Source organism: Mustela erminea, chromosome 1, assembly GCF_009829155.1.
Source record: "Mustela erminea isolate mMusErm1 chromosome 1, mMusErm1.Pri, whole genome shotgun sequence".
Taxonomy (NCBI): domain Eukaryota; kingdom Metazoa; phylum Chordata; class Mammalia; order Carnivora; family Mustelidae; genus Mustela; species Mustela erminea.
Genome location: NC_045614.1, coordinates 163980866 through 163993336, shown reverse-complemented (window position 1 = coordinate 163993336; position 12471 = coordinate 163980866). Strand labels below are relative to the sequence as shown.

The following is a 12471-nucleotide window of genomic DNA, read 5'->3' as shown; positions in this document are numbered from 1 at the left end:
GGAGGCAGCCTGGATGACTTAATATGGGAATGAATAAACTGAGGAACATGCAGGCAATGGGCTATTTAGCACTAAGTGGAATACTACGCCATGGAAAGGCGGAATCTTAAATGCATACTGCGGTGGAATTAGTCAGTCTGAAAGGGCTCCCATATGATTCCAAATATATGACATTCTAGAAAAGGCAAAGCTGCAGAGTGATCAGGAGCTAAGAGCATGTTAAACAGATGGAATGAGAAAATTTTAGAGCAGGGAAGCTATTCTGATGACACGGTAATGGTGAGGATGCAGGCGGTCATGATCTACTTGTCAAGGCCCTTGACTATATGACACAAAAAGTGAACCTGTTGTGAACTATGGGCTTTGGGTGGTAATGATAGTCAACGTAGGTTCAACAACTGTACCACTCTGGTGCAGGCTGCTAATAGTAGGGGAAAGGGCTGGAGCAGTATTTCAGAACTCTGCACTTTCTGCTCAATTTTTCTGAAAACCTAAAACTTTAAAAAAGTTATTAATTAAAGCAGAACTGATTTATATTCTATAGAACCAAATGCTCAAAGCAGCAGTAGCAGTCACTTCTTGGCAGATGTCAAGTACAGAATCCTGACAGTCCCATCTGTACTCAACCTATCAAGCCACAAACACTAAGGTCGGCTAGGACAGAGTGCAGCAGCCAGTCACTGGGAGGCAAGTCAATGGTAGCTGTGGGCTCTCCACCACTTATTCTTTATTAAGATATGGCCCATCCAAAGGGAATGATGTTGTTCTATTCAAACGAGGTCGCTTTTCCTTCCCCAGTGCAATTAATCTTTTCATCATCTTCTTATTTCTGTAAAGAAATTTAGTAAAGAATTTTGGGAAAATTCTTAAGAATAAGACAGACCATCCCATACCAAGTACAATAAATGTAGAATCCACTTCTGGAGTTCCTTAGTAGCTGGCCTCACCACCTAAGAACAGTGGGTAAAAATACTTTATGTGGTAAAGAAAGGGAACTGGATTGTCCACTTAGTATCAGGCTCTTCTTTTTCTCCAATCGGTTCCACTTCCTTTACTTATTTTCAACATTTGTTTACTCATTTGTAAGTAATCTTTACACCCAACACGGGGCTGAAACTCATGACTTCCAAGATCAAGAGCAGCACACTCTACCAGCTGAACCAACCAGGCAGCCCAGCACCACTTCCTTTATTTTACACTTTCCCTTTTCTTCCTGCAGCTTCTTCCCACATGCCTTCTCTCTTCGTACTCAATCATGGTTTTCCCATTTATCCCTAGAAAGAAACAAGAAAAGAAAAAAGCCAGGAAGGGAGAAAAGAAGGAAGGACGGAAGCAAAGAGCTCCCTTAATAGTTCCGCCTCAACTACTATCTCATTCTTCACTCGTGCAGAACAGATTATTAAGTATGTTCTGTTCCTAGTTTTTCACATGTTCTACTCCCAACTTAAAACAACCCTATTCTGGGGCACCTGGGTGGCTCAGTCATTAAGCGTCTGCCTTTGGCTCAGGTTATGATCTCAGGGTCCTGGGATGAAGCCCTGCATTGGACTCCCTGCTCAGCAGAAAGCCTGCTTCTCCCTCTCCCATTCCCTGCTTGTGTTCCCTCTCGCTATCTAATAAATTTTTTTGAAAAACAAAAAAACAAAAAACACAAGGGGCACCTGGGTGACTCAGTGGGTTAAAGCCTCTGCCTTTGGCTTGGGTCATGATCCTGGGGCCTGGGATGGAGCCCCGCATCAGCTTTGCTCAGCAGGATGCCTGCCCACCTCCCATCCCCCGCCTGCCTCTCTGCCTACCTGTGATCTGTCAAATAAATAAATAAAATCTTTAAAAAAAAAAACCTACCCTACTGTTTCTACTGCCCCTCTCAACATACTCTCCAAAAGACCACCAATGGTATCCTAAACTGACATTCCTAACAGCACTGCGTTAACCATAGTCTTACATGGCCATCTCACTGCCAAACCACTTCCCTCTGAAACTCTGCCCACTGCTTCCTTTTTCCACTTCTATTTCAGCCTCTACCTATACTTTTTCAGTCTCCATTTCTCACCTGCCACTGATATGCTGATTCTCTCTTAGGTTCTTTCCTCTACATAATCCTATGGATAATTTATAGGATAAAGATTCCCAACTGTGCTTCTCTACACCCTGTACTTCTCCCAGAATTCTAGACTCCTGGCCAGCATGTATCACATTCCTGGCCACTGAACTGCACTCTACCTTTCCATCTAATAAGATAACAACTGTTCCCTGCACTCCTACATCCCTTACATTTGTTCCATTCCTCTTTAAATTCTTTGCCAAGCTCACAGAATGCATCTTTCCAGAATTATTATAGTAATCTCTTACCTTCAAATTTAGTTTCTGTTGCAAGATTTCAATCTACTTCCTTTAAAAGAGCCTGAGGTTTCCTCCACTCTCATATTACCTCCACCCCATTCCATTGTCAAAAGCTGAATTTTGTATTCAAACATCAGGAGTGCTATGGTCTATATAAAATCTGAAGCAGAGCTTATGTGTATGTATACTCAATGTAAATTTCCCTGGATGGTGAGTATACAGTTATATTCTCAAAGGAGTCCATGTCCCTAAGGGACTAAGAAATTAAGTGCCACAGGATAATATGAGACCTTTTAGGGACGCCTGGGTGGCTCAGTAGGTTAAGCGTCTACCTTCAGCTCAGGTCATGATCTCAGGGTCATGGACTCCAATCCTGCACAGGGGTCCTTGCTCAGGAGGGAGCCTGTTTCTCCCTCTTCCTCCATTCTCCCTGCTTTTGCTGACAAATAAAAAAAATTTTTTTTTTTAAAGAGAGAGAGTGAGAGAGTACTTTTATATAGATAGAAAACTTGTGGGAAAAAAAAAAGAACTTTTATATAGATATAAAACCTGGTCTGCTCCTCCCTTTTCCCACTTATTTTTCGTATAAGCTTCAGACATATTTACCTATTTGCAATTTCTAATTATGTCATATTTGACTTCCATGTATTTGTATGGGCTGTTTCCACTAGTTAGACCACCCTAATTATTACTTTCCAAATGGTAAGCCTTCTCTCAGTACATGTAATCCTTTGGGAAGTTTCTCTAAGCTACCCCAATGTAGGTACTACCCTACACTTTCACAACATCTCCTACTCCTTTTCATTCTCGAGTGCTACATGGATTTTATCTTTCTAATTTGTGTATCCCCAGGAAAGAATCTTGTATTTGAACTCCAAGTCTTTTATGTATTTTTATTTTTTTCCTTAAAACATGTCTCTAAAATGGAGGCAGTTAAGGTCCTAACTTGGATACTTTGTTGAAGTTTCTAAGAAGCCACATTTATCTGAGTTCTAATCCACCACTAAATTTTCTGCTTCCTATTTTTGCCTGATCTATATGGCAAATTAAGAAAACAGCACACTGCCTTCTGCATTCTCCTACTAAATTATTCAGAAACCTATCCAGACATCTCGTTTGCTGTGTGCCACACTTAGAAAAATACTTAAGGGTTACCTCTTCACACATTCAGGGCATAACATGTTATCTTCTAGGCCTGGGGGTGGGAAAGTGCAGGCGGGTAACAGGAAGAGAGAGATCATCCTTTTGGGAGTGTCAGGCACCCAGGCCTGACCTGCATGAAACTGCAGGCGAACCCAACCTTGTGTGTCTGCCAAGAGAGGTCTGCCATGGACCACACACCACCGGACACCTGAGGAGAGAAAGGGAAGCAAACACAAACGGCAAAAATCAAGTGAGAACGCCCTCACCCAACCTCTCAGCGAGTCACTCTCAATTCTACCCTTATAGTCTCTTAATCAATCAACTGAATGAAAAGTTAGAAAAATGTACACCGAAGATGCTACAATCTGACTTCACAAATTATATAGTGCAAGAGGTAACAATTTTGGGAATGGTTGCTCTGTCTCTTAAGATTTTGCTAAGTGGTTTACATGGATGAATACGTTTATTCTTAAGAGCATTATTAATATTTACCTTTTACTTTTATTTGCAGGTCAGGTAGCATAGCTTATGTTAAATATAACTTTCCCAGACCAAGACATGGATAAGATATTCTGATTCATAGCCCATTGGCCCAACCATTATATTACATTGCCTCAACTACACAAAACAGGCAAAAGGATCTCTGCTTAACCGAGTCTAAGGAACAGAGTGCCTGGGTGGCTCAGTCGGTTAGGCCTCTGACTTCAGCTCAGGTCTTGATCTCAGGGTCCTGGGATGGAGCCCTCTATCTGCTCAGCAGGGTGTCTGCTTCTCTCTCTCCCTCTGCCCCTTCTCCCTCCTTCCCAACTCCCACCTTGCTTCTGAGTCTGTGTGCACGCAACACTCTCGCTCACTCTCTCAAATAAAATCTTTAAAAAAAAATAAAATAAAAGCCTAAGGAACAATCTAACTGGGAAGATGGGATATTTGAGAAAAAGCAAAGTCCTACAGATAACAAATGTATGAAACTTAGAGAAAGGGGCCATCACTGGGGGCTTACATATCTGTAAAATCTCTCTCCGTTCTAAGACAGGAGGAGAAACTGTGTTTTTAGCACAGTGCAGCTGGAGGCTAGGCACACTCATGGATCACAGTAGGTGCTTAATAACTGCTGAATGAAGAGGAACTAAAAGGCTGATTTAGCGTATGTGGGATGCTACTAGCTCATACAGCACATTAACGAAAATCGGAAAGAGCTGTCTTCTCTGGGACCTCGGTCCTCGAGAAACAGCTCCGGGACTGCACAGTGCTTGTGCAAATAAGCAAGAGGTGCCCAGTCCTCTCACAGATGGGGGTGCAGGGTGGGGAGCAGACAGCAGGCCCATTTCCATTCCCTGTCTTCCCTCTGGCTGGATTTCTTGTGAGTGAACATCAGCCCTGCATATAAAAAAATCGAGATCACTTCTGGTAAGAAGAAGAGTGGGAAAAAATTCAAGCCAAAAAGAAGGAAGGGGACTTTGCGCTGGCCTGAGATGGTGTTTACGGGAGATGAAAACAGAAATATGACATTCAGGAGCCAGAGCTGGCCCAAAGTGGAGCTAAGTTACTCCCCAGATCCCTTATGAGGGCTTTTAAAGTGCCAAATTGTATCTTCTAAGTCTCAAAATCATTCTATGAAGCACAACAGTTGCCATCATCACTGTGTAAATCAGGATACCACGGCTTAAGCTAATGCGCCAATGCCAGAGACCTAGGAAGTAAGGATCTGAACGGAAATTGTTCAGTTCTAACACACACATGCTTATTGAGTGTTACAACAGCCCTGAAGCAGGGCGAGAAAGGGGAAGGCCTCAGACTGTGGTTGACCACATTATCAGATTATGCTTTCTTCCCACCTTGAATTTTTGCTATGATGAGAAAGGGTCACCACTCAATCATTTAACTTAGACATTATTGGTCCATGCAAAACTCGACTACCTGTCAATGAAAGGATAACTCCTATGTAAATCTCCTATCCAATCTACAATATTTTAGCTCTTTCCCTTTTATTGCCTTTCAGTGGAGGACTTATTTATCTGGAATACTCCTCGGTCTTTTTTTTTTTTTTTGGAAGTAGGCTCTGTACCCAATGTGGGGCTTGAGTTCATGATCCATGAGATCTAGAGTTTGCATGCTCTACGGACTGAGCCAGCCAGCCCCACCCAGTGCTCACTCTTTTAAGGTGATCTTACCAGAGGCTTGCAGCAGAAAGGTCTCAACAGAAGCAGGAATGGAACGTGAATTCACAGACTTGGACTGACTGGCTCTCGCAGCAATTCTTGACCATGCTGCCAACATGCCTTCCTGTGCTGATGTTACCACCTCGACTGCATTAATCCCCTCCTCTCTCTCACTCTTCTTACAACTTTTCCAAAGCCTTGCTTTCTTGGCCACCATCTTGCCTTTCCTTGAACATGACTGCAATTTAGCTTCTGGTGATGTTTCAGGAATACTCTGCAAATGGGATTCATGGTGAGGTTTCAGAGAAGTGCTACTGCCCTGAAGACTTTTGTGTTTTGTGTCAATTTTATCATTTTTAAATACATTGACCCATGTGTGTTAAGTGTAGGATATACTTAAGATTATTAGTTCCCTTTAAGAAACTAAGAGAAATTTCTAATTGTTAAAACTGAGGGTGTGGGAGTGGGGAAAGCAGAAGACATTGCCACTGACATTTAGTGAGTAGAGGCCAGGGATGTTTAGGCCTAAAATGCATGAGACAACTCCCCACCCCAACCAAAACAAGGTATTTAGACCAAAATGTCCAGTCTTTTTTTTTAATTGAAGTAGAGTTCACATACAGTATTTTATTAGTTTCGGGTGTAAAACACGCTGATTCAACATTTATATATATTACAGTGATCACTGTAAGTCTAGCTATCATCTGTCACCATACAAAGTTTAGTTATAATATGACTGACTATATTCCCTATGCTGTACACTGCATCCTCAATGTCTTATTTACTTTATAACTGGAAGTTAGTATCTTTTAATTCCTATCCCTTATTCTGTCCATCCCCCCAAACTTCTCCATCATGCAACCTCCAGATCATTCCCGGTTTCTGTGACTTTGCTTCTGTTTTGTTTGTTTTTAGATTCCACATGTAAGTGAAATCATGTATTTGTTTCTCTGACTTATCTGAATACCCTGTAGGTCAATCCATATTGTCATAAATGGCAAATATTTCTTTCTTTTTAATGGCTGAATAATATTCCTTTGCATTATATATACATCTTCTTTATCCAAAATGTCAATAGCCCTGGTTGAGAAATCTGCCTCAGAGATATAACATTTATAGAAATGGTGAAACAGAAGGAACAATTCACAATCAGAACTTACCTTTCCATTCTCACCATACTCCTTACTCACCTGGTTTATTTCAGGGTAAGCATGTTTCTGGAGCCTCATATAAACCTCTATTTTCTAAGGACATTAAAAGGGGAAATGAAAATTACAAACTGGCAAAGCTTTCCACACTTGCTCTGTGCAGCAGTTTCCCACCAGTGCACTTACCCGGCCATCCGTGCTCAAATTCAGTTGTTGGCACCAGTCCCGCAAAGTGTCCCAACGTACTTTATTAAATGAAGGCAAACTGGTTGGTAAGGGAAGGACTTGCATATTACAACTATGTTTTGGACAAAACTTGAATTGTTCATTTATCTGAGGATGACAAACTGAGAAAAGAAGGTAGTCAAAGTAGTGATAATTTAATTTTTAAGATGACAATTTAACAAAGTTCTTGCTAATTTCTTACAACCCAATTTACACACACACACATCAAGTATTTTTCTTCTATTACAAGTAACAGATTCTGTAATTAAATGACTTACCCAAGATCACATCTCCATTAAAATGGCAGACCTGGAAATCCAACCTCCATTTTATGATTCCTTTTTTTTTTTTTTTAAGATTTTATTTATTTATTTAACAGAGAAAGAGAGAGTGTGAGAGAGAGGTCACAAGTAGGCAGAGGTAGGCAGAAAGAGAGGGGGAAGCAGGTTCCCTGCTGAGCAGAGAGCCCGATGCAGGGGCCGATCCCAGGACCTGAGATCATAACGGGAGCCGAAGGCAGAGGCTTAACCCACTGAGACACCCAGGCACCCCTCCATTTTATAATTCTAAATCTTGTTTTTTATAACCACCAATAGCCACCTGCATAAAACATTAAATTGGATTGCTACTCCAAAATGTCTACATTTGGGACCAAAAATATGAGCTGTCCCTACAGAAATCACCCAGCCACCAACAATACTGCATTCCATCAGCCTACCTCCTTCTCCTCATCAGCACCCCATCTCACCTTACTCTCCTCAGGTGTAACCTGTCACTGTTTACTATGTGTTGAAGTCCTCATTCTTGGCCCAGAAAATAAAATCATTCTGAAAATACAGATCTGATGCCCTTATGTGAAATACTAAGAACAGATTTAACGGGTCATGACATTAAAAGCTGCTAGATATTTGATCAGTAATTATTTACCAAGCAAAATACTAATCTGAGGAGATACTAATCAAAGGGAACAAATTTTCAGCTATATGAGTAAGTTCTGGGGATCTCATTTATAGCATAGTAACTACTGTTAACAATATTATGCAGTATGTTTCAAAGTTGCTGAGAGCAGAGGTCCCTGAGTGGCTCAGTCGGTTAAGTGTCTTAACCAACACTTGATTCTGTTTCAGGTCATGATCTCAAGGTCGTAAGATTGAGCCCCATATCATGCCCTGTGCTGAGCAGGGAGCCTACTTAAGATTCTCTCTCTTGGGACACCTGGGTGGCTCAGTTGGTTACGTGTCTGCCTTCAGCTCAGGTCATGATCCCAGGGTCCTGAGATCAAGTCCCGTATCAGGGTCCTTGCTCAGTGGGGAAACTGCTTCTCCCTCTGCCTGCTGCTCCCCCTGCACTGGGCTTGCTTGCTTGCTCTCTGATAAATAAATAAATAAAATATTAAAAAAAACAAACAACAACAAAGAGATTCTCTCCCTCACCCTCTGGCCCTCATCCCCCTCAACTTGCACTCACTCACATGTATGCATGCGTGCTCTCTCTCTCTCTCAAAATCAAGTTACTGAGAGCAAATATTTAATCACCACAGGATGTGGTGGGAGTAGGGAACTACGTGAGGCGATGGATGTTATTCATTCATTCATTCATTCATTCATTCATTTTAAAGATTTTTATTTATTTATTTGACAGAGAGAGACAAGATGGAACACAAGCAGGGCAAGTGGCGGGGTGGGGGGGGTGGAGAAGCAGGCTTCCTGTTGAGCAGGGAGCCCAACAGGGGACTCAATCCCAGGATCCTGGGATCATGACCTGAGCCAAAGGCAGATGCTTCACTGACTGAGCCACCCAGGCACCCTGGATATGCTACTTAACCTTATTTGGGTAATCATTTGGCAATGTAAATGTGTATCAATCATCACACTGTACACTTTAAGATTACACAGGGTTACCAGTGGATTATATTTCAAAGCTGGAAAAAATCATTTCTCTTTACAAAAGGTGTATAAAATATGTGTCAACCAAAACAAAGACAAGATTGAGCTTCATGGGTTGGGAATCATGAATTCCTTTCCTTTACTGTAAGAACCACGCTCTGTTCAAAGTACTCCACATGCCCCTTTTTTTGTGTCTTAAAAGCAAAGCATGGTGCCCAGCAATTGAAAAGTGTGGGAGTTTGAGAACTCTCATACCCAGGTAATCAAGGTGAGATTTAAGATTGGTGTTGTACAGTTAAAGGATAAGAAAGAGAAATCAGGGGCACCTGTGTGGCTCAGTGGGTTAAGCCTCTGCCTTCAGCTCAGCTCATGATCTCAGGTCCTAGGATCGAGCCCCACATCATGCTCTCTGCTCGGCGGGGAGCCTGCTTCTTCCTTTCTCTGTTTCAGTCTGTTTCTCTGCCTATTTGTGATCTCTGTCTGTCAAATAAATAAATAAAATCTTAAAAAAAAAAGAGAGAGAGAGAGAGAGAGAGAAATCATTTTCCTGAGCTTCCCAGAGCTTGGGAAGCAGCAAACTGAGCAATCCATGACTTCATACCTTTATCACTTGACCCAGGCATCATAAGGCTGATTTCTGAAGTTGAAGAAACACTTGGTTCCATTTGATGTTCTTCATTAGGCTCCTCACTCACTGGAACCAATGTGAGAATCACACTTTCTTCCTCTACTGCCTCCTCAGGGAAATTCTGGAAAGGGAAGATCAATCAAGGATTCTCATTTGATGCCATACAACTAACCTGCTTACATTCAAAGCACAATTAATAAGAAACTCAGAAACCAATAGGCGGCTGGAGAGAAGACTCAACAGCGATTCCTTGAATTTAATGTTGATGAGCATACTCTTTATTAAGAAAGAGAAGCAGGGTTTCCTGGCTAGCTCAGTCCATGGGGTGTGTGACTCTTGGTCTGGAGGTTGTGAGTTTGAGTCACACATTGGGTGCAGAGAACATTTTAATAATTTAAATTTTTAAAAATGGTAAGACGGGTGCCTGGGTGGCTCAGTCAGTTAAGTGTCTGCCTTCAGCCCTGTTATGATCCCAGGGTCCTGGGACTGAGCTGTGTGTCAGGCTCCCCACACAGCAGAGAGCCGGCTTCTCCCTCTCCCTCTGCTTCTCACTCGCTTGCACTTGCTCTTTCTCTCAAATAAATAAATAAAATTTTTTAAAAATAAAAAATGGTAGAGAAACAATAAGGAAATGGACAAAAGTAGATTTACAGGTAGATGTCAATGAAAGGATATGTCTCAAGTTTGGGGAAACCACCTCCCTCAAGGCCTTTCTCTCCCTCAGCTGAAACAAATACTTGCATTTTATCTGCTAAATCTGTATGGAATGTGTTCCTACCTTCCCACCTTCTATCATAATTTCCCATGATTCCCAATCCCAGCTCTCATCAACTCTCATTGGTAGAAACAATTTCCTATCATTCCAAACTCCATTCTGAAACCATTCCTTCTGCAGACTGCTCTCCTGCTTTTAAAAAAACAAAACAGGGGCACCTGGGTGGCTCAGTGGGTTAAAGCCTCTGCCTTCGGCTCAGGTCATGATCCCAGAGTCCTGGGATCGGGCCCCCGCATCGGGCTCTCTGCTCAGCAGGGAGCCTGCTTCCTCCGCTCTCTCTCTCTGCCTGCCTCTCTGCCTACTTGTGATCTCTGTCTGTCAAATAAACAAATTAAAAAAAAATTTTTTTAAAAATAAAAATAAATAAACAAAACAAAATGAAATAAAAAGCGCTTCAATGACTTCTCATTGCTATTCAAGTTAAAGACAAAACTCCCTTGTGCGACCTACAAACTTCTGGAGTCTGACCTCTGCCTGTCACTCAGCTCAAGACCCCTGAGCATTCTGAGCTCCTGTCATACTGGCCTTATTTTACCTCCAGGACCAGAGGGGAGTGAATGTATCTTTTACTCTGTTGCCATCACAGCAGCACATGCAGTGCCCAGCACCAAGTGGGCAGTCAAAGCTCTTCTAATGAGCTAACAAAAGAAAGACAGAATAGGTAGGTAGGAAGGAACCAACACCTCCTGGTTTAGTATAGCACACACATACTGTGCTAGATGCTTTCTGTAGTTGGCTCATTGCACCTTCAGGGCAATTTATCCATTTTCCTATTTTACAAATTAGGTAACTGAGTCTCAAAAATTAAATGAACCATGTCAGAGTATACTATGCTTAAGGTTGCTCCCAAATCCGAAGGTAAATAAACTCCATTCCAGCCCTATCGCAATACTTTCTTCTCAGAAAAGATCTGATGGGGCCATGCCCTTCCCATTTCCCTCCCGAAATGGCTTCCCACTTCTCAGACTCTGATCCTGCATTATGTACAACTTTTTTTTTTTAAAGATTTGATTTTTTTTTTTAAAGATTTTATTTATTCATTTGACACAGAGAGATCACAAGTAGGCAGAGAGGCAGGCAGAGAGAGAGAGAGGAGGAAGCAGGCTCCCCGCGGAGCAGAGAACCCGATGCGGGACTCGATCCCAGGACCCTGAGATCATGACCTGAGCCGAAGGCAGCGGCTTAACCCACTGAGCCATCCAGGCGCCCCAAAGATTTGATTTTTAAGTCATCTCTACACCCAGTATGGGGCTCGAACTTAGAACCCTAAGATCGAGGGACACAGGCTCCACTGACGGACTGAGCCACGCGCCCCTGTGTAACACTCTTTCAAAGTACTCCTGCACACATTCATACAAAATTATCTGGGGACTATTACTCCACTCTAGAGGTAAGTGGGGGCTCAGGGCAGTGGTACAACTCGACCATCATCACATACTTAATACCTGCGAGTAGGAGACAGTCCCAGAATAAAAAAAACAAACTGGTCGCTTTACTTTCTGACCTTACCCACATTACCTTTTCTCACTGTCTTTTTTAGTGTCGCCTCCTACTTCTTTACGTTTTTCTCTTGCTCAGCTAAGTCTTTCTACAGAACTGATCTCTTACTTCGGCCTAGGAATGGCAATCTTTACTTTCTCCTTTTCACTCTCACCCAAATTTTCTCAGAGCAACACTCCATGCAAGAAAAGTAGTAATCCACTTGTAAAGAGGAGAGACTCCAAGACCGGAGATTTCTTAGACCCAGACAGACGCCAAGATTTGGGGCAAGAAGGAAACATAAGCAAACTCTAGAAAGACTTTGAAACATCTATGGGGAACCTATGGGGGAAATCGATCCGGTTGGAACTAAACTTACCTGCTCATTGTTCTCGTAAGCTGAGCACGCCATTTTCAGGGAACGTTCAGAGGAAGGCAGAAGCTATCTACCTCGGGACAACTGCCCTTCACTTCGTTTCACCCGAGGGCTTCCAGCCTGATTTCTCCTTTTATAAGCAAATGTCTCCGTCTACTTCCTGTTTCCCAGAAGAGCTGTTTTCCTTCCTCCTCTTCTTCCCCTCCCACAGGATCTGCCGGTGTGACCCTGTCGTCGGTTTTACACCAGGTCTTGTCCATTATATGACAGTCGAGATGCTGGGTAATTAATATCACTCCAATTACATTT

The 12471-nt window shown here is 42.4% G+C and overlaps 1 protein-coding gene across 1 annotated transcript; it reads right to left on the bottom strand.

Moving 5' to 3' along the window:
* Positions 1-720: 720 nt before the first annotated feature.
* Positions 721-12203, bottom strand: DPPA2 (developmental pluripotency associated 2). Its single transcript, XM_032344342.1, has 7 exons — positions 12166-12203; positions 9506-9653; positions 6980-7140; positions 6836-6889; positions 5658-5919; positions 3499-3694; positions 721-829 (listed from the first exon to the last, which is right to left on the bottom strand). Exons 1-7 carry the CDS (start codon positions 12196-12198, stop codon positions 721-723), a joined length of 963 nt encoding a protein of 320 aa, XP_032200233.1. The 5' UTR covers positions 12199-12203.
* Positions 12204-12471: the final 268 nt, after the last annotated feature.

Coding starts and splice junctions, on each gene's coding strand:
- DPPA2 (XM_032344342.1), bottom strand. CDS start 12,198: ATGGCGTGCTCAGCTTACGAGAACAATGAGCAG. Junction 9,654..12,165: donor CTTACGAGAACAATGAGCAG/GTAAGTTTAGTT, acceptor TTCCCTTTCCAG/AATTTCCCTGAGGAGGCAGT. Junction 830..3,498: donor TGCCCTGAATGTGTGAAGAG/GTAACCCTTAAG, acceptor ATTTCTTTACAG/AAATAAGAAGATGATGAAAA.